The sequence below is a fragment of the Pseudorca crassidens genome, chromosome 20 (assembly GCF_039906515.1).
Source record: "Pseudorca crassidens isolate mPseCra1 chromosome 20, mPseCra1.hap1, whole genome shotgun sequence".
NCBI classification, from domain to species: Eukaryota; Metazoa; Chordata; class Mammalia; order Artiodactyla; family Delphinidae; genus Pseudorca; species Pseudorca crassidens.
The window spans coordinates 11,504,117-11,526,791 of NC_090315.1; the positions used below are offsets into that span (position 1 = coordinate 11,504,117).

Here is a 22,675-nt window from a genome sequence, read left to right on the forward strand (position 1 = left end):
GCTTGAAGGAGATAAGCGGTGTGTCAGGAGATCCTGGAGACTTTGTACGTAAGGGCCGCGGGTGTTTCTCAAGCGGAGAAGAGAAGAGACCCCCAAGGCTCAAAATCTCATCTTTATTGGGAAGACTCAGAACAAACAACCTACCCCCCACCTTCAAGCCTGGGGACGGAGGGCGGGGGATCTGCACCCTCCTCCCATATGTACACAACAGAATCCGCCTGGAGAAGGTGCCCCCGCTTGTGAGGGCTGAGGCAGCAGCTTTAACAAGCGAGCGCTTGAGAGCCAAGCAAGCCCCTTTTCCTCTCCAGACTCAGTTTTCTCACTTGTAAAATGGGCTCAGGGGAAACCGATGCTACGGAGTTTCTCGCCAGCGCTGAAGATGTCCGATTCAGAAGGATGAGAACGTCGGAAGACTGACCAAGGGCCGCCCAAGGGTATGGGGGGCGCTGGATATCCTGGTTGGGTTCGCACGGCCCCTTCCACCTCCCTCCCCACCCAGCGCCTCTCCTCCAGCGCCGCGGGGGCTACGTGGCCTCAGGCCCCGGGGACAGGAGGCTGCCCCCAAAGCCCGCCTCGCGGTACTGATTGGGGAACATGTTGCTGCCCACGAGGCTGGCAGTGCCTCCGTCCCCGGGGCCCGGGGACTGGTACGAGTCCAGCGTCAGCGGCTCAGTGCCGGGGGGCTCCCCGACCGCGGCCCCTGCACCCCCATTGCCCGCGACAGCGCTGGTGAGTGGTGGCGCTGGGGGCAGCATGTCCAGCATGGTGAAAAGCGTGGGGGCAGCGGGGTCGTAGGCAAAGCCGTCGTCCAGGAGGTCCGGCTCGCAGGGGGGCTCCAGGCCTGGGAGGGATACGGTGCCCGGGAAGAAGTCTGTGTCTGGCAACAGCGCTGATGGCGGGAGGAACAGGCCTGCAGGGATGAGAAGAAAGAAGAAAGTATGGTGGGCTTTTAGGGTCGACCTCTGGCCAGGCCCTAACTCGAATGCCCCCTCTGTTGCTAAATGCTTTATCGGCGTGGCCTCTTATGATGCCAAGAAACTCTGAGTAGGGACTATCACCGTCCTCTATCTCCCTTCTTTTGTTGTTGTTACAATAATTTTTTAAATTACAAATTAAAGTTACAAAATACAAAACATTTGTAATTACAAAATAATTACAATTTTTTTGTAATTTTTTGTTACAATAATTTTGTTGATGTACAGAATTATATGTTCCAGGTGTACAACATAGTAATTCACGATTTTTTAAGGTTATACTCCACTTATAGTTATTATAAAATATTGGCTATATTCCCTGTGCTGTACAATATGTCCTTATAGCTTATTCATTTTATACATAGTAGTTTGTACCTCTTAATCCCCTGCCCCTATCTTGTCCCTCCTCCCTTTCCTCTCCCTACGGTAACCAACTAGTTTGTTCTTTGTATCTGTGAGTCTGTTTCTTTTTTGTTATACTCACTAGCTTTTTTCTTTTTTAAGATTCCACATGTAAGTGGTATCATACAGTACTTGTCTTTCTCTGTCACTAAGCTTATGTCCTCCAAGTCCATCCATGTTGCTGCAAGTGGCAAATTTTCTTTTTTTTTTTTATGGCTGAGTAGTATTTCATTGTGTATATGTACCACATCTTTATCCATTTATTTATTGATGGACACTTAAGTTGTTTCCATTTCTTGGCTAATGTAAATAATGCTTCTATGAACACTGGGGTGCATGTATCTTTTCAAATTAGTGTTCTCTTTTTTTTTTTTCATTTTTTTAAAAATATATACCTGGAGTGGAATTACTGGGTCATATGGTGTTTGCAAATGATATGACTGATAAGGGGTTAATATCCAAAATATAAACAGTTCATACAACTCAACATCAAAAATTAAAATTAAAAAAATGGGCAGAAGACCTGAACAGACATTTTTCCAAAGAAGACATTACAGTTGGCCAAAAGGCACATGAAAAGATGCTCAACATCATTAATCATTAGAGAAATGCAAATTAAAACCACAATGAGATAGCACCTCATACCTGTCAGGATGGCTATCATCAAAAAGACACGAATAACAAATGTTGGCAAGGATGTAGAGAAAAGGGAACCCTCCTACACTGTTGGTGGAAGTGTAAATTGGTACAGCCACTGTGGAAAGCAGTTTGGAGGTTCCTCAAAAAACTAAAACTAGGATCATTCTCATTTAATAAGCAAACAGGCAAAATAACTTGCAGTCCACAGGTGAGTTGCAGAAGCAGGGTAGAAACCATGTTCCTGTAGTGCTAGGGAGTTTTCCCCAAGAATGAGGAAGAAGAGGAGGCTCCAAAGCCCCCCCCCCCCAGCAAAATAAAGACAACCCGATAAGTGAAACATCCACACCATGGGAGACCCAAGGGAGAAGTCACAAGCCCCAAAATTGTATAGTAAAATGGTAAGTGTCACTGTGGGAGAGTCTCTCTTTTTGAGACAAGACAAACCTCACCAGCAAAGGCTGACTACACTTGTCTCAGAAAGAGACGCTGCGCTGCTGGAACTCTTATTTCCCAGCCTCCCTTGTAGCTTGATGTGACTAAGTGCTGCTGGCTGAAATCTGGGCGTGATGGCTGCAGCTGCAACAGCCACCTTGGACCATGAGGTGGAAACTATGAGCTGAACATGGCAGGAGCTTGGGTCTCTGATGATCATGCAGCCACCAAACCACCCATGGACCACCTACCTCTGGACTGTGTTTATGTGAGAGGGGAAATAATGTTCTATCCTATTGAAGCGTTATTTGGGGTTTTGCTATGAATCCAGTTAAACATGATCAAATGCAGTTAAACAAATGCAGGTGGCATTCCTGCTTTCTGGCAAGTTCCTAACATCTCCTGGGCACCAACTCTATGTCAGCCACTGTGCTAAATAACTGTGTGATGTGATCTCACTAAATTCTGGAAGGAACCCTAAGAGGGAGGGTCTCCATCTGCAAGTTAAGTAAACTGAGGCCCAAAGAGGTCATACAGTGGCTAAACTGTGTCCTCAAATTCAAACCCAGTCTGATTCCAGAGGCCATGCTCCTAACCACCACACTCTAGTGCCAGGGCAGCTTTGCCACAAGGATGAGAGAGGGGAACTTTAGACACTGGGAAATCGGGGTGATAGAACAAGTGGATGAATGCCAGGTGGCTGATAAGCAGAGGCTTTGGGGACTGGGAATCGAAGGTTGATGAAATAGACTAGGATTGGGGGTTTCTAGGGGCAGAGCTGTTGGGCATTGGTTACAGTGGGTTGCGGGGACAACAGGTGATAACTGAAACCTTCAAGGTGGGACTGGCTGGAGTGGTCCAGGCTCAGCAGACTCTGAGTGGTTGGCAGCTGGCTGGGAGCTGGGCGCCGTGGGGTAGCTGGGGTATTGGGGACAGCATTCTTAGAGCTAGTGGTCAGCGAGTGGGGGGGCTTTGGATGGCAGCCAGACAGGGTTAGAATTCATGGGAACTGGAGGCTGGCATGTGAGTTGAGACGAAGGCCGCGGTAGAAGAGGCCAGAGGGTGGCTGAATTCAAGGCTGGCTGGCTCTGACACCACCCCCATTTATCCACCGTCTACTCCCTACTACTGGTTTCACATGTCATCACTAATCTAAACCTATACCCAGGTGCAGCTCCCCACCCCACCTCAGACTGGCTGTGTGACCTTGGGCAAGAGACATCGCCTCTTTGGGCCTCAAGTTCTTCACCAGTAAAATGGTGGTGGGGCGTGGGGGGAGATGACAGCACCCACCCCCCCCAGGGTGATTACCCAGATTAAGTGAGTAAGCACACACAAAGCAGTTATGTGATTATATAGTGTCTGTAAAAATAAGTACATTAAATTTTAAAAGGTCAATGAGGTAGGTATGTGGTGAGACTTTTCAGAGGAGCCCTGAGGATCTGAGAGGTAGAGCAACTTGATGAAGGTCACACAGCAGGTAAATGGCCCAGCGGAGATCAGAGCCTCCAGACCGTGTCCAGAACCACTATTCTTTCCACTTTATGTTGCTGGCTAAGTGGTAAGGCACTGCCCTAGTAGGAGCTCCTGGGGGACCTGAAAAGGCCAGAAAAGCAGGGATGCAGCTCACCCTCAGCCCACCTTGCGGGCAGGGGCTTGCACTGAGCCAGGACCCACCTGAGCTGTGGCTGGGCAGGAAGTGATCCAGAAAGACCGGCTTTTTCCTCCGCCGTTTGCTTTCGATGCCATGGGGGTCTGAGGGAAGACAGAGATGAGGACCCCTGGATCCCAACAGCCCCTCCTCCCCAACCTGGGGTGGGCCAGGGCAGTGGGGTCAGTCATCCCCTCCCAGTAACCTGGAGAGGGATGTGAAAAGGGGCAGAGTGAACACACCAGAGCTATTCAGCTCCCCAAGGACATCGGGCAGCCCCCGTTTCCGCTTCTTGTCCACACCGTAGCTGTCTGTTTAGGAGATACCAGAGGCATACAAAATAATCCATTAAAAATAAGAATTAATTAAGAATTAATTACAGAGACCATTTGGGAAGTTGTTATGCTGTTCTGGTTTTTGCCCAAACAATGCATATAGATGTCCACATCTTAATCAGAATAAAACCCAAATCCACTTCTAGCTACACTGGAATGTCCCAGGCACTATGCTGCCTCAGGGCCTTTGCACTTGCTGTTCCCACTGCTTAAAACACTCTTCCTCAACTCTTACCACTTCCCTGGAGAATTGCTTAGTCATCCTCCCATTCTCAGGTCAGCCATCCCCTCCTTTAGGAAGCTCTCCCTGAACCCTAAGGCTGGGTCAGGTGCCCCACTCTGGGCAATCCAAGTTCTGTAAGCAATTCCAATCCCAGCCCTGCCCACTCTGGTTGTCACTGTATGGGAATGGATCTGTGCCCCCTCTCCCCATAAGACTATGAGCCTCATAGGGTAGGGCTGGAGCTGTCTCAGTCACCGCTACGTTCCCAGCACTACCCAGCGAGGGCCAGGCACGAGCAGGCGTGCTGAGGGGAGGAATGATTAAACAGTCCCAAAATGTCATAAAATGGGTACTATTATTATTTCCATTTTGCACAGGAGGAGTCTGAGGCTAGGAGAAGCCAAGATCTCACAGCCAGTAAGCAGCAGACCAGGATTTGAACCCCAGTCTGTGCAACTCTGAGCCTGCATTCTACTTCTGCCACTTCCCCTTTCCCCTTTGGGTCACCACAAGCAAGACCAAAGACCTAGTCTCTGGGGCGGTGGGTCACCCTGGGTGGCCTTGGTTACCATGGTCCCGAGGCAGGTATGTGAAGGGCAGAGGCTCACTGCAGACCCCATCAGTAAGCCGCTGCAGGAAGACATTCACTGTCACAGGTTCAACAATCTCCAGGTCCTCGTAGGGTGGTGTCTTGAACACAATGGCAATCTGGCGGTGCACGTCAGCCTGGGAGAAGTCAGCCCGGCCTTCCCAGGAGGCTCTGCTGAAAACCACCGATATATCCTCTGGCAGGAAAGTGGGGGTGTCAGCTGAGCCAGGACACTGGTCCACCAGAGACCCAACTCACTCAGCCTCCCCCAAAATCAACACCAATATTTCTAAGAATAAAACTAGTCATAATAAAACTAATCATAGTGGCAACTAACTTTCTGTTGAGCACCTACCATGTGCCAGTCACTGACATATACACACACACGCGCGCGCGCACACACACACACACACACACACACACACACACACTCATCTAATCCTTTAACAATCCAAAAGGCAGGTAGATTTAATATTTCCACCTTATCAGGGGCCCCCAAGACCACCATCAGATTCAGTGATTCACTAACGGGACTCACAGGACTCAGCATATAGTTGTACTCATGGCTATGATTTATTACAGGAAAAAGACATATGCACGCGCAGTTAAGAGGAAAGGTGCCTGGAGCGAAGTCCAGAGGAAACCAGGTGCCAACTTCCAAGAGTTCTCCCCAGGGGACTCACACAGAACATGCACACCGCACACTGCTGCCCCCAGTGGCAACACACATGAAATGCTTCTACCAGGGAAGCACATTAGAGACTTACTGCCCAGGGTTTTTACTGGGAGTTGGTCAAGTAGGCTCCCTCTAACTGGCACATATCAAAATTCCAGACTCCCAGAAGGAAAGCAAATGATCTGCACAAACCATATTGTTTGTACGGTTTAGGTACAGTGAGCCACTCTTAACAGTCAGGGAATGGTAGGAGCCCTCTCAAAGTTCCCAAAAGCCAGCCAAGGGTCAACCTTGTAAGCTGGGCTTCCAAACACTAACAGTCTCAGACCTGCTATGTTAACTCTTTTCTAGACACCCACTTCATAGATGGGGAAACCGAGGCTTGGAGGGTTTAAGAGACTAACCCAAGGTCATACAGCTGGTAGCAGAATAGTCGGGATTCAGTATGCTACTCTGCCTACTATTTCTTTTTCTTGTCTTATTGCATTGCCTCTCATCACACTAACTCCATATACTAAGGCTTTATATGTGTTGGACAGACATGGTTTGCCTCTAAGACACATAAAAATCCTATGAAAAAACTACCTTTAGGAAGTCCATTATATTGAGGGGAAAGCAAAGGCACAGGGAGGTTAAGTCACTTGTCCAAGGTCACAGAGTCAGCAAGTGGTGGAGCCAAGATGGGGATCCAGGCAGGCTAGAGCTCTTCACCACCAGCTGCTACAGCTTGAGGAAGTTACTGATATCTCTGGGCCTAGTTTCTTCACCTTCAAGAGGGAAAGTCATAGTACTCACCTCACAAGAGTTGTTAGGAGGATTAAATGAGTCACTCCAAGAAAAGGACTTAGAAGAGGGCTTAACATAATAGGTGCTCAGTCCATGTTAAGTATGATAGTTTTTATTAGTATTATGCAAAATACTAACTCCAGGTCTGGCACTCAGGAAATCCTCAGTAAATGCTAACTCTCTGTAGTGTAGTTTTTAGGTACGTGGGATCCCATCTCATCCTAACACCAGCTCATTTTAGGGATGAGGAAACAGGCTCAGGGTGGTGAAGTCACCTGCCCGAGATCAGTCAGTGAGTGAGTAACGGAACAGGACTCACATGTACCTCAAATCATTCACCCAGGGCAGGAACAGTTTCCCTGCCCTGACCCCAATTCCCAGACTCCTAACAGCCTCCTTGTCATTCCTCAGATTTGAGCTCAAATATCACCTCCTCTGGGAAGCCTTCCCAGATGCCCGGACCATGTCTGGACTTCCCGTTGTTCAATCTCAGCACTTTGTCTTCTTCCCTCTCAGCATTACTCACATTTGTAATCTGTCTTTCTTTCCCTACCTCCCTCTGAACTGAGAGCCGTGTGAGGGCAGAGGCTGGGGCTTTCTCTGTCACTGCTGTGTCCCAGCACTGCCTAGCACAGAACCCAGCACAGAGGAGCCACCCAATAACCATTTGCTCGTTCATTCAAAATCTTATAAGAACCTTCAACTCCTGGGTACATATCCAAAAGAACTGAAGACAGGTGTTCAAACAAAAACTTATACACGAATGTCGAATACAACGCTATTCATAATAACCAAGAGGTGAAAATAACCCAAATGCCCATTAACTGATGAATGGATAAACCAAATGGGATATATCCATATATGGAATATTAGCCATAAAAAGGAACAAAGCACTGATACCTGCTACAGCATGGATGAACCTTCATAACATTACGCTAAGTAAAAGAATCCAGACGTAAAAGGCCACATATTGTATGATTCTATTATATAAAATGTCCAAAATACGTAAATCCATAGAGACAGAAAATAGATTGGTGGATGCCAGAGGCTGGAAGAGAGGGGAATAGGGAGTCACTGCCTAAAGAGTACTGGGTTTCTTTCTGGGGTGATGAAAATGTTCTGGAACTAGAGAGTGGTGGTGGCACAACCTTGGGAATGTACTAAATGTCAATGAAGTATACACTTCAAAATGGTTAAAATGTTTTGTTTTAAGAGTAAACCTTGCAGAAAAAAAGAAAAATAAAAGAGAGAGAGAGAGAGAGAATCAGGAAAAAAAAAAAAAAAAGGTTTTTGGTTTTTTTTTCCCTGAGAACCTCATGTGTGCTTGGCCCTAGACTGGGTGGTTCTGGGGACACAGCTGCTCACCAGGATGCTCCCAGGTCCTGCCCAGACAACCCAGTGGCGGGAGGGTGGGGATGGAGATAGACGTTAACTATATAACCATACAACCTGAGAAAGGATTGTGGGCGGATTCCTGAGGCTGTAGCATGTTCTCCTCCCCTCCTCCCCTCTCACTGCCCTCCTGCCCCATTGGCCTCACTGTTCCTCCAACAACTAGGCCTGCTCCTACCACAGGACCTTTGCACTTGCTGTTCCCTCTGCTGGAACACTCTTCCTCTCATGGCCACACAGATTCTTCGTGGCTCCAGTGTCACCTCCTGAGAGCGGTCCTCCCTGGCCCCACTAAGTCAAACTGTGCCCCACAACACCTCCAGCCATCTCTCTCTATCCCCTTCCTCAGCATTATCTATCTCCAGATACTACTTTTTCACCACCTTCCTGATTTTTTTTCAACTCCCTTTCTTTATTTTTCCTCCCAGAAGCACAGACCACCTGGATTCAAATCCTGTCTCTACCTGACTACCTCTGTGACCTTGAGCAAGTTACTTAATCTTTCTGTGCCTCGGTTTCCTCATCTGTAAACGGGGAATAAGAGAATCTACCTCATAGAACTGTTAGGCAATTAGATGATTGAATAAATGACGCATACAAAGTGCTTAGGACAGAGTTTGGCACTTAATAAGAGCAAGATAGGCTTCCCTGGTGGCACCGTGGTTGAGGATCTGCCTGCCAACGCAGAGGACACGGGTTCGAGCCCTGGTCCGGGAAGATCCCGCATGCCGCGGAGCAACTAAGCCCGTGTGCCGTAACTACTGAGTCTGCACTCTAGAGCCCGCGAGACACAACTACTGAGCCCACGTGCTGCAACTACTGAAGCCCGCGCGCCTAGAGCCCGTGCTCCACAATGAGAGAAGCCACCGCAATGAGAAGCCCACGCACTGCAACGAAGAGTAGCCCCCACCTGCCACAACTAGAGAAAGCCCGCGCGCAGCAACGAAGACCCAACACAGCCAAAAATAAATAAATAAATAAAATAAATTTATTTTTAAAAATTAAAATAAAATACGAGCAAGATAGGGTTTCCCTGGTGGCGCAGTGGTTGAGAGTCCGCCTGCCGATGCAGGGAACACGGGTTCGTGCCCCGGTCCAGGAAGATCCCACATGCCGCAGAGTGGCTGGGCCCGTGAGCCATGGCCGCTGAGCCTGCGCGTCCGGAGCCTGTGCTCCGCAACGGGAGAGGCCATGACAGTGAGAGGCCCGCGTACCGCAAAAAAAAAAAAAAAAAAAGAGCAAGGCAAATGTTTGCTCTTCTGTTGGTGGTGATGTTATTTATAATAGAGTCACATGATAGAAGATACAAACGATAGAGAAAAGATATATAATGAAAAAGAATATAATGAAAGAGAGGGACTTCCCTGGTGGTCTAGTGGCTAAGACTCCATGCTCCCAATGCAGGGGGCCTGGGGTTCAATCCCTGGTCTGGGAAGATCCCACATGCCACGGAACAACTAAGCCCGTGCACCACAACTACTGAGCCTGCGCTCTAGAGCCCGCGAGCCACAACTACTGAGCCCACGTGCTGCAACTACGGAAGCCTGCGTGCCTAGAGCCCGTGCTCTACAACAAGAGAAGTCACCGCAATGAGAAGCCCGTGGTCACCGCAATGAAGAGTAGCCCCCGCTCACCACAACTAGAGAAAGCTCACGCGCAGCAACGAAGACCCAAGGCAGCCAAAAATAAATAAAATTTAAATAAATAAATGTGGAATTAAAAAAAAAAAAAAAGATCCCGCATGCAGCAACGAAGATCCCACGTGCTGCAACTAAGACCCAGCGCAGCCAAATAAATAAATAAATATTAAAAAAAGAAAAAAGAGAAAGCTCCCCCCCCCAGGCAATCCTGGGTTGTTTTCTCTTTTTAAAAAAATCCTATTTTTAATTGGTCCAGTGGTTAAGACTCCGCCCTTTCAATGCAGGGGCCGCGGGCCAAAAAATTTTTTTAAAAACCAACAAAAAAACCCAAAAACCCTATTTGAAAAAGGGTTTTGACATTTGAACAGATGGGGAAACATCGTCCATTTTCTCCATTCGTAGCCCTGATCCAACTGTCATAAAGCACTTATTTATGCACCTCCACGATTTTAATACCAGAGTCCCCCCGGAACTCATGATGGCAAGGCCTGCCAGGTACCCAGCGCAGGCCAGCACTGTTTGTTTGTGCCTCCTTCTTTGTTCATGAATGAGTGAGCAGGTGAGCGAGTAACTCAGTGAGTGAATGAATCAATGGGCTATTTCTGTCTGCCTCCAAAACCAAAGCTCTGGACCCTTCCACTCGGCTCCCCTGGTTAACTGGCTCTTCTTCACCCTCTCATCCTCCGGGCTCCCCAGCTGCCCCTGCAAGCCAGCAGACCCCACTCCGCCCACTCGCTGCCCCAGGCCCCTCACCTTTCTGCACCTTGTCACACAGCAGGTAGAGCTCCTCGCCGCCCGTGCACGGCCCGCTCTCCTTGTTGATTCGGCAAATCCGCAGCTCTGACGTGTTTGTGGACTCTGGGAAAGAGGAGAGGAAGGGGCACACAGAAAAAAACGAGAATTCAGTCATCAAACCCTTACCAGGTACCCCATGGGTGCCCACCCTGGGGTGTGGAGAGGTGGGAAATGGAGAAGCCAGGGTGCCTGATCCTTCTGGAACCTGTGGTCCAGGTGGAAAAAGAAGATGCCCAGGCAGGAGGGGTTAATGGACGATCATGAGTCCTCCGTGCTGATGTCTGGTGAGTGTCTGCCCAAAAGGGAGACCCTCAGACCTCAGGGAGGGGTTGGTGGGTCAGGAGTCAGGGATGAGTCTTAGATGAGGGCTAATGGCCTGAAACTTGTAGTGGACACATGTTGTTTTGCCAGTCTAGCAGTCCTGGCCCTTCTTTTGTTAACAGCCCCCCCAGTTTTCCTTTAAGGAACCACCCCCACCTCAGTCATGGGGATTGGGTAGGGCGGAGCCCACTCCCAGCTCAGCAGTGATCGTGTGCCCTAGACCTGGCCAATCACAGCATCGCCTCCTTCTGGCTACAGCTGATTAGTCAGAGAGGAGGACATGACTAAAACTAGGCCAATGAGAGACAGCCCTGGGACTTGGAGCAAAAATGCTGAGTAAGAGAATCTCTCTTTGGGAGCAGGGGAGAAGTGTCATGCTGGTAGGATGCAAGACTAGAGCTGCGTACAGTTATTTTGCCCCTGCATGGGAGGGTCCTGCCAAGAGTGACTCTAACATAAAGGAAGCATGGCTGAGAGATGGAAAGAGATCCCTAATGACATCACTGAGAACCTGGATGCAGCCAGACCTGAAGCACTGTGCTACCTCTGGATATTTTTAGTTAATGGAACAAATTCTTCTTTTTTTCCTTATTTGAGTTGGGATTCTATCCCCTGCACCCATAAAAGTCCTGATTGAGTTAATATCCCTGCCCATTTTGATGCTTGTGGCAGTCACTGCAGGCTGGCTAAAATCTAACAGCCATTCCCAATCTCCTCTTCCATACCTGTACCTCTCTACAGAGGATGAAAAACCTAGATACTTGCTTTCTCAGATTCTCTTGCAACTAAGGGTGGCCGTGGGACCAAGTTCTGTCCAATGAGACATAAGGAGATGTCTACCAGGGTGATTCTGAGGAATATATTATTTTCTCTATGAAAGAGAGAGAGATTATTACTCATGCTGCCTCTTCTCAAGGGCTACCTAGTACAGTTGTCCTGGTTGTGCATTCTGTAACACCAGAAAGCCCCATTCCCAGAGGCTACCTAGTAAATGCTGACCCTTAGAATTGGGCAGTGTACAGCCTGCACACCACACAGGGTGTCACTGCCCATCATGCCTTGAACACAGACATGATGTCTGGAGCTGTGGCAGCCAGTTCCTGACCATGAGGGAAAGCCCAAGAGAATCACAGAGCTGCTGAACCAGCACCCTGATATAGCTGAGCAGCTGAACCAACAGGAACAGCCTTAATAACTGAGAAAAAAAAAAGAACTCCCTGTTTGTTCATGCCATTGTATGTGGGGCTTTCTGGTACCTGCAGCCAAAGACAACCCTAATGGAACAGCACCCTCGACTCACTCTTGTCGTAGACGGGCTCAGAGAGCACAGGGTCCATCCGGCGCATCTGTCCTTGCTGGTCCCTGTATGAGGCCTGGAAGCAAATCCTCACGACATTCATGTCCACCTCCTGATGGTTCTTCAGGGACCCAGCTGCAGGAGAGATATGGGAAGGCTGAGTGTGGGGGGTGGAGACCCTGGTGGGGGATGGGGGACAGGGAAGGGGTGGGGCTGTGGTGATGGCGGATACTGGAGAAGGCGAGGGGACAGGGGTGGCAGAGGGGGCGAGGGGTCTGAGAGGACAGGATGCTGAGGCTAGGCCTGGGGACTCACCATTGTAGGGGTCGATGCCCAGCTGAATCTTCCGCTCAATGGCCGCCTCGATCTCCTTCTTCCTCACACACTGGATGCCCAGGTTGTTAAAGCTGAGTCGGGGGGAAGGGGGAAGGGGGGTAATCCTGAGGGGGCAGGTGTAGCCCTAACCCACAGGACGGCTCTGGTAGATGCTGTCTCAGGGCTCACAGTCTCAGAGGCTGGAGACCCCAGGCCCAGGGGTCCCAGCATTGGGAAGGGACTGGGGTTCAAACCTTTCAGGGGTGTGGAGAATTCTTGAGAGAACTTATCTTTACCCCAGGAAAGCACCTGTTGACCTCATTTATAATAAGAAAACTGCAAATTAAACAGCAATGTGATGCCAATTTTTTAAAAAACTCATCAAAACAGCAGAGATCAAAACATCTGACAATACCCTCTGCCGGTGATATTGTGGAGAATCAGGCACTCTCACCCATTGCTGGCGGGACTGTAAATTGCCCCAGCAATCACATATTGGAGGACAACATGGCAGTATTCATTCATTCTACCAATATTTCTTGAGCACCTACTGTGTGCCAGGGACTGTGCTAGGCACTGGGGGATACAGCAGGGAACAAAAGAGATAAAATCCCTGCTTTCATGGCGCTGACATTTTCACTAAGTCTATAAATCACTAAAAGTATAAATGCACAGACTTGGGGCCAGCAATTTCATTTTTAGTAATTCATCCTGCAGAAGAAAGAGTACCTATGTGGAGCTGCTCACTGAAGCACAGTCAGTGATAGAGCAACAAGAGATTGGAACCATCGTGGGTGCCCATTCATAGGGACTTAATTAATTGTGTGCAGCCATACACTGGAATACTATGCAGTCAATAAAAAGGACAGGACAGCGCTAACTGTACTGACGGGAATTAGCTCTAAGATGTACTGGAACATAAAAACAAGGTGCAAATGTCTGCTACCATTCATAAGGGAAGGAAAAAAAGATAAATGCCTAGCATATCTTTAGCTGCCTCCAGAGAGGGGCACTGGTGGCCAGAGGACCAAAGATGGAAGGAAATTTATTTTTCACTGCACACCCTTTCTGAACCTTTAAATTTTTAAATTAAAAGCATATAAATTATAAAGCGAAAGAAAGAATGGGACTTGCAGCTAAGTCAGGTCTGCAGTCAAATTCCAGCTCTGCCATTGGCTATCTGGGCTCCTTCGCCTCTCTGAGCCTCAGTTTCCTCCTCTACAAAATGGGGATAAATATAATGCGTGTGAATGCGTGTGCGGCAGGGTTCCAGGCCTAGGTAAGACCCTCCACGGCCCCCAGGCCTCAGTTTCCCCATCTAGGAAATGCAGTGGGGAGAGTCTGGCTAAGCTGCCTCTGCTCCTAAGGTTTTCCGGGGTGATCCTCAGCCCCTCAAAATCTCCGTGACCAAGGGTGAGGGGTCAGGGCTCAGGTACCTGTGCCGGGGGCTGACATGAGGCCGGAGCCGCACCCTGCAGACACCGTCCGTGCAGTCTTTCCCCACGAGGCTGTGAGGGTGAACGCGGTGAGGCCAGTCCTTCCACACCAGGCACGCGGTAACCTCCACCTCCCGCAGCCCTCCACAATCCCGGAGCTGCAGGAAGACAGGTGCTCTTGGGGTCCCTTTGCAAACACCTGCACCCATCCAAGCCTCCTTTGGTAGCTCCCCGCCCCTCCCCTCTCCCCGACGATGGAGGAATGTTTGCTGAAGACCCCTCCAGGATCCTAAACCGAAGGCTTCCAACCTGGGGGCCTCATAACATGAGAGCTGCCCCACAGATGTGCCTTCTTTCGCCACTTGACTTTAAAAACATTGCATGCACACAAGGTCTCCAAGCACAGCCCACAGATAACATACTAATTGTGGAGAGACCAGGTAGACACCACCTTAACCATATGATCAAGGTCAGTGTCGCCACTACGGGGCCAAAGTAACACAGGCATCCCCTGATGGGATGGACTGGGAAGGACACGTCACTTCTATGACAGCCCCTTCAGAAGTGCATCACCGGAATCTAATCAGGAGGAAACATCAGAAAAGCCCAAACTGTGGTCATCTGGTCAGACATGAAAGACAATAAAAATACGGGTGTCATATTTTGGGTTAAAAGAGAACAAAAAATGTATTTTGACCTGGCTGGTAGTTACACAGTGTGTGTGTGTATATATATATATTTGTCAAAATTCCTAGAGCTATGCACTTAAGATTTGATTAAATATAACTCAATTTCAAAAAAAGAAGAGGAGAGAGGCTACAGAGACATGATAACCAAATGCAACATAGGATCCTTGACTGGATCCTGGATTGGGGGGGAACAATTATAAAACACACATTTGGGGGACAATTGGGAAATTTAAGTATGGACTGTATATTAGATGATATTATGGAATATTATTAATTTTCCTAGGGATGGTAATGAGTGTCCTAGACATGCAGGAGCTTATTTTTAGGAGATGCCCATTGAAGTATGTAGAGGTGAAATAACATGATATTTACAACTTATCTGCAAATGGGTCCGCAAAAAACACAATGTGTATTTGTGTGTGTGTGAGCGCTGTGCACGCGTGTATGTGTGTGTTTGTGTGTATGGAGAGAGAGTGACAGATATAGCGAATAGGGCCAAATGTCAACTGGTACGTATAGGTGAAGGGTACACAGGTGTTTATGGTACTCTTAATTTTTCTGAAGATTAAAATTTTTTTCATCTAAACTCATCAAAATGTGTACATTAAATACATGCCTTGTTTGTATATCAGTTATACCTCAATGAAACAAACAAACAAAAAACCTAGAAAAAAAAGATTTAAAGGATTTTTTTTTTCAGAATAAAAAGTTGGGGCAGGGTGGGGGAGGGAAGGACTTGGAGTCTGGGGTCAGCAGATGCAATCTCATATATAGGATGGATAAACAACAAGGTCCTACTGTATATCAGAGAACTCTATTCAATACCCTGTGATAAATCACAATGGAGAAGAACATGAAACAGAATATATATATATATATATATATTTATATATATATGTATAACTGAATCACTTTGCTGTACAGCAGAGATTAACACAACATTGTAAATCAACTATACTTCAATAAAATAATGTTTTTAAAAAGTTGGGGAAAATTTGGAGCTTACATTTTAAAAGTATGAGACATCACGTTATTCCAGATTTCCAGATTCTCTTTTTTAAAAGGGAAGTTATGGCAACTGGGGCAGGACTTCTACTCAGCAGCCACGTGGGGCAGCAGATAGAAACTAGCCCCTTGAGACAGGGCCCAGACCCACGTGGCCGCTTGGCTTTCCTGGGTCACTCACAGGGCCCTAACTGGCATGAAAGAACCACAAAAGCCTGCTCCGAATGTGTAAAGCCGGTGCCTATAAAATACAATGAACAGGCGCGTCTCAGTGAGGGAGTACTGCCCTCTAGGGGGCGTTTGGGATACTGAGGACAATTCTGGTTGACACTGGGATCGGGACCCACAGCAGGCAGTACAGGGCCACAGATGCTACACAGCCTGCAATACCAGGACAGTCCCACACAAGTCCTGCAAGACCTCTGAATGTCCCGCCAACATTCACATCAGTGACAAACCTGTTTTAAATGGTCAGAACCCAGAACCTCCTTCCATTTTACATGTACAGTATTTTTTCCCATAACTTTCAAACACACTGAATTTTCAAGGACTGCAATCACCATGTTAATTGAGAGAAGACTGGTTTCATTTGAACTGAGAATTGTTCACCACTTTGATGGCCTTTTTTTTTTGCTGCGCCGCTGGACTGCCAGGGAATTCCCAATTGTTCACCATTTTGGAAAATCCTGTCACCTATGGCCACGCTGGACGTGTGGCATTTAAGTCGCCAAGTCCCCACGCTGGGTCGGGCTGCATTCATGCTGCGGTATTAATGAAATCCAAAGCAACTGCTACTTTGTTTCCATTTCCCTGAGGCTGTGCCTAAGCATTTACATACTGAAGTAAATGTGCTTGTATAGGCTGTATAATTTTATTTCTCCTTCATACTGAAGTTGGGGCATTATGGATTTCAGGGATGATTATGAGTAGACAATTTATATTGAGTAGACAAATTTCATTGAGTCAGATAGGTTAAAACCATTAGTTTAACCAGCTCCCTGATGTAACATTAGGAGATTCTGAAAAGCAAGATTTCTGCAAGGCTGAAAGCTTTTCATTCCTTTTTTTTTTTGGCTGCACCATGCGGCATGTGGGATCTTAGCTCCCTGACCAAGAATAGAACCCGCGGTTCCTGCAGGGGAAGCTCGGAGTCTTAACCACTGGACCGCCAGAGAAGTCACGAAAGCTTTTCATCTTTGAGATGTCATGCGAGATTGTGGATAGACGTTAGGCCTTGAAGTCAGTCGGAACTGGTACCAAACCAGGCTCTACCTGGTGATAAACCTCTCTGGTCTTACCATCCTTATCTGTAAAATGGGTACTAAGTACCTGGCACACAAGAGCACTTAGTAAATGGCAGTAATTACTACAATGAATTTGCTGTGTACCCTTGTGCAAGTAACTTACACTCTCTGAGCCTCAGTTTCCTCCTCTAAAAGATGGGGATGAAAATACTAAATCGAAATTCGGAGTCAGGTCACCCCCTATTGTTGGACATTTACTGTTCTAACTCTTTGAAATCAAAACCAACACAAAGCTAGAATAACTGCCTGGAAAGACTTAGAAATAAAAAGTTGGGGAAAACACAGCTTCAAAATATCACCCCACAGGTAATGTACTAATTACAAAGGGAAAGCTATACCTTTTCAATGGTGGTCACTCCCTGTTATGGACTAAACTGCACGCCCCCAAAATTCATATGTTGTAGCTCTAGCTCCCAGTACCTCAGAATGTGACTGTATTTGGAGATAGAGCCTTTAAAGAGGTGAGTAAATTAATGAGGCCTTAGGGTGGGTCCTAATCCAGTCTCCTCATGGCCTTATAAGAAGAGGTAATTTGGACACACAAAGAGTGTGCTGACACTGCTGACACTGGACACACACCAGTGCTGACACAGAGGAAAGACCAAGTGAGGACACAGCGAGAAGGCAGCCGTCTGCAAGCCCAGGAGAGAGGCCTCAGAGGAAACCAGCCCTGCCAATAGCTCGGTTTTGGACTTCCAGCCTCCAGAACTGTGAGACAGTAACTTCCTGTGGTTCAAGGCACGCAGTCTGTGGTACTTTGTTATGGCAGCCCGAGCTGACTAATACACCACCTTCACCACGGGCTCCGACTCAGCATCAGATATTAAACTACCACCCCATGGCCACGATGTGAGACTCTTAGAGGCCCACAGCATCACCGCTGGGGTATTCCCACCAAAATGAATAACCTGATCTAATCTGGAAACAGCCAATAAATCCGGAATGTGGGACATTCTACAAAACGCCTTTCCTGTCCTCCATAAATGTCCCTGTGCTGAAATGCAAAGACAGACTGAGGAATGAACCCAAGTCAAAAGATACCAAAGACACCTGTCTTCCTCTGTTTGGGCTGCTGTGACAAGATACCATGAACTGGGTGGCGTACACGCAACAGAAATTTATTTCTTGACAGTTCTGGAGGCTGGAAGCCCAAGATCAGGGCGACAGCACGATTGGGTTCTGGTGAGGGCCTCTTTTGGGTGCAGACTGTGTCACTGTGACCTCACATGGTGGAAGGGACCTTCCCCATCATCTTCCGGGTTAGGGTTTCAATATATGAATTGGAGGGTGGGGGACACAAACATTCAGACCATAGCAACACCTGACAACTAAAGGCAGCACGTGATCCTGGACTGGATTTTAAACAAGCAGACAAGAAAAGAAAGAGGTATAAAGGATATCTGGGGTCAGCTGGGATCATTAGACTATGGACTTAATCTTAGATAATATTCTTGCATGAATATTACGTTTCTAGAATGTGATAACAGCATTGTGATTAGACAAGGTCCTACATTGTAGAAAAAAGTCATGGCTCTTGAGAGATACAGGCTGAAACATTTTGAGTGAAGTGTCATGTCTCTGACTCACTTTCAAATCTTCCTCCGTAAATGTCTATATAAAGAGAGGCAGGCTTCTCTGGTGGCGCAGTGGTTAAGAATCTGCCTGCCAATGCAGGGGACATGGGTTCAAGCCCTGGTCCAGGAAGATCCCACATGCCGCAAAGCAACTAAGCTCGTGAGCCACAACTACTGTAGCCCATGCACCTAGAGCCTGTGCTCCACAACAAGAGAAGCCACCGCCATGAGAAGCCCACACACCACAACAAAGAGTAGCCCCCGCTCACCGCAGCTAGAGAAAGCCGGCGTGCAGCAACGAAGACCCAACACAGCCAAAACTAAAGTAAATAAAATAAATAAATTTATTTTTAAAAAAAGAAAAAAAAAGAGAGAGGCATTGGGAATTCCCTGGCGGACCAGTGGTTAGGACTCTGTGTTTTCACTGCCGAGGGCCCGGGTTCATTCCCTGGTCCAGGAACTAGGATCCCAAAAGCCTCGCGGCATGGCCAAAAAAATAAACCAAGAGAGAGGCATAAAGCAAATGTGGCAAAAGGATGTGGGTGTTCATCGTGCTATCCTTGTCTACTTTGCATAGGTTTAAAATTTTTCCAAAAAAGTTGAGACATAAAGTTGAAAAAATATCCCTTATCAAATTGGAAAAACAGACAAAATGCTTAAAGATAAATGAGGGGCTACAAAATTCCCCTTAACGTACCACACTTGCCCATTCCTGAAAAGCCAGTGATGGAATATACGTTTCAAAGTAAACCGTTCTTTTCACCAGAATGTCCCGCTAACACGCTACTTCTGGCCACAACGCCTGGAGCCAAATCCAATAACAACAACTACAACCACCTGTCTGAGTAAGGGGTCCTGCACACCAGTGCTGGGCCATCTCCCTGGTTTCCTCACAGTGTCCTGTGGGGGCAGGAGCTTCATCCCCATTTTACAGATGAGGAAACTGAGGCCAAGGGAAGCACTGGACTTGCCCTACATTTACAGCTGGTAAATGGCAGCATCAGGACCAAAGCCCAAGTCTTTCCGACCCTAAAATCCAAACTTGTTGGGGTAGGACAGGGTTGCTCTGCTAATCCCCCAAGTAAAGCTCTGAGTACAAATCCCACTGAGGAAGAGGAGAGGGAAACAGATCTCACACGAGGGAGCTGGGACCTGGGGCCGGGGTCAGGGATGGCGTCCCTGAGGTGGGCTGAGGCCTCACGGGTGAATAGGAGGTGACCAGGCTGCAGGTGGAAAGCACTCCAGGCAGGGGGAATGGCACAGGCAAAGGGCTGGTGGCTGGATGGTGGTGAGTGAGGAGGGCTGGATGGGAATGGGCAGGAGAAGCCAGACCATGAAAGGTCTTAGAGGCTCAGGGAGGATCTTGGGTTTCCTCCTGAGGGTGCTAGGGAGCCAAAGGAGGATTCTGAACAGGGGAGAGGAGCAGATGTGTAATTTAACAGCACCCCTCTGGCGGTCTTGTATGGGGAAATCTGGAGGAGACTGAGAGCTGGTCACCAGGGAGGAAGCTGGAGGTCAGGGAGCAGATGAGCCCGGGATCCAGGGCTGGTGGGATGGTGAGGACATAATTCAGGGTCCACGGACACTTGGGCAAAGATCCAGAAACACATGAAGTCTCCGTATTGGAAAGGCACAGGAACCAGGCCTCTCAGAAATCACTGGGAGAGACAGTCATGCATGCAACCCCCCGGGCAGGGCAATTCGGCAACAGCCGTCAAATTATCTTTGACGGGCAATCCCACTTCCAGAAGTTGTTGTTTTTTTTTTAACTTTTATTTTTTGGCCATGCCACACAGCTTGCAGGATCTTAGTTCCCCCACCTGGAATCAAACCCGTGTCCCCTGCAGTGGAAGCGTAGAGTCTTAACCACTGGACCGTCAGGGAAGTCCTAAAATGTGTTTTTTTTAACTTAAGAATATATCTTGGAGCTGAGCTCACATCAGCATGACTGAAGCTGCCTTATTCTCTTTACCATCTCATCCCACCGTGTGGACATAGGATACTATATTGTGCAAGTCTCCTATTGGTGGACATTTTGGTTGTTTCCTGTTTCCCGCTATTACAAGCAGGGCTGTAGAGAACGACTCAGTTCATCTATTATTTCCTTCATGTGTGTCACTCAAATAACTTCTGGAAGGGAATCTGGTGGTCCAGTGGTTAGGACTCCATGTTTCCACTGGCCTGGGTTCGATCCCTGGTTGGGGAAATAGATCCCGCAAGCTGCGTGGCACAGCCAAAAAAACCCAAAAAACAGAAAACCCACACATTTTATATACAAACGCGCACGCGCGCTCCCCTTTATGTAAAAAAGGGGGATAGTATATACGTATATATATATTTGCCTGTATAATCATTAATCATAAAATACTCCTGAAAGGCTCCATGAGATATTGATAACAATGGTTACCCCTGGGTGGCGGGGGGAACCTGGAGGCAGGAATGGGGGACTTTTGTTCATTTTAATTTAATTTAAATTATGTTAATTTAACATGACTCTTCATATTTTTGAACGTTTTGATCCACGTCATATGATTCAAAATTTTAAAACAAAATAAAGGGCTTCCCTGGTGGCACAGTGGTTAAGAATCCGCCTGCCAATGCAGGGGACACGGGTTCAAGCCCTGGTCCAGGAAGATCCCACATGCCGCGGAGCACCTAAGCCCCAGCGCCACAACTACTGGAGCCTGGGCTCGCAACAAGAGAAGCCACCGCAACGAGAAGCCCATGCACTGCAATGAAGAGCAGCCCCCGCTCACTGCAACTAGAGAAAGCCCGCACAGCAAGGAAGACCCAACACAGCCAAAAATAAAATAAAAAATAAAATAAAATAAAGATGGGTATAGTTGAAAATCTTGTCTGCACCTTATCCATTCAGCACTGCCTCCAAAAAAGAATTCACCTGTATTTGTTTTCCTTTCCAGAGTTTCTGTACGCAAATACTACCAAATACCAATTGAAAATCTTATTTTCCCCTCTTTTTGACACACACGGTAGTACAGTTTACCTTGAACAATGTGGGGAGTGGGGGAGGGAGCGCTGGGGCATCGACCCTGCCTGCAGTGGGAAATCCACCTATAACTTATAGCTGGTCCTCAGTATCCGTGTTTCTGCGGTTCCGCCTGGGGGGATTCCAACAACTGGGGATCGTATTTACTGTTGAAAAAAATCCCCGTTTGGGCTTCCCTGGTGGCGCAGTGGTTGAGAGTCCGCCTGCCGATGTAGGGGACGCGGGTTCGTGTCCCGGTCCGCGAAGATCCCACATGCCGCGGAGCGGCTGGGCCCGTGAGCCATGGCCACTGAGTATGCGCGTCCAGAGCCTGTGCTCCGCAACGGGAGAGGCCACAACAGTGAGAGGCCCAAAAATCCCCGTTTAAGCGGACCCGCCCAGTTCAAACCCATGTTGTTCAAGGGTCAACTGTATAATACCCACAAAATTCTGCACCTCAATTTAAACAAAATTAATATATCATGGAGATGGATACTTCCACATCAGTACCTCAGGGATGGCTTCATTTAAAATTTTTTCTGTATTAACTGTATGTATTTATATTTATCTGCACACTTACACAGATACATTTGTCCCTGCTGCATAGGATTGCAATCGGTAGATTATCGATTATTTCACCAGTCCCCTGATGATTAACACGGAAACTTCCAATTCTTCTCTATACAAACAAGGCTGCAAGGGAGAAACTTGTACGTCCCTCTTTCACCCAGATGCAGGCATATCTACATGATAAGTTCCTAGAAGTGGAATGGCCCGGCCTAAGAGTAATAATGATAATAATAACTATACTAGTAATACTAGAAGCTCTCTCATTCGAGCACTCACCATGTTGGAGGTACTTGGCGTGTATAAGTAACTCATTTACTCCTCCCAGCAACCCCAGGTGCTTGGTTATTATTATTATTCAGTTTTTTAATTTTTTGGGGGGCCACGCCACAGGGCCTGCAGGATCCTAGTTCCCCAACCAGGGATCGAACCCGGGTCCCCAGCAGTGTAAGTGTGGAGTCCCAACCACTGGACCGCCAGGGAAGTCCGTATTATCCCATTTTGTAGAGGAGGAGGCACAGAGGGACCGAGTAACCTGCCTAAGGCAGTACCTGGATTCGAATCCAGATACTCTGATTCTTAAGGCCTCACTGGTGAACCAGGAGGCTACCAATGATAATTTTGACCAACACTGTCAAATTGCCGGG

At 47.8% G+C, this 22,675-nt stretch overlaps 1 protein-coding gene across 2 annotated transcripts in view; it reads right to left on the minus strand.

The window, feature by feature from the left end:
- Window positions 1-99: 99 nt before the first annotated feature.
- Window positions 100-22,675, minus strand: part of RELB (RELB proto-oncogene, NF-kB subunit) — a 29,270-nt gene continuing 6,694 nt past the window's right edge. For both annotated transcript variants that reach the window (XM_067720715.1, XM_067720716.1), the window contains exons 4-11: window positions 13,904-14,061; window positions 12,468-12,559; window positions 12,156-12,287; window positions 10,493-10,597; window positions 5,226-5,441; window positions 4,341-4,409; window positions 4,125-4,202; window positions 100-910 (exon numbers count right to left, since the gene is read on the minus strand). In XM_067720715.1, coding sequence (XP_067576816.1) covers window positions 525-910; window positions 4,125-4,202; window positions 4,341-4,409; window positions 5,226-5,441; window positions 10,493-10,597; window positions 12,156-12,287; window positions 12,468-12,559; window positions 13,904-14,061 — 1,236 coding nt within the window. In that variant the 3' untranslated portion in view covers window positions 100-524. The remainder of the gene's footprint in view (window positions 911-4,124; window positions 4,203-4,340; window positions 4,410-5,225; window positions 5,442-10,492; window positions 10,598-12,155; window positions 12,288-12,467; window positions 12,560-13,903; window positions 14,062-22,675) is intronic.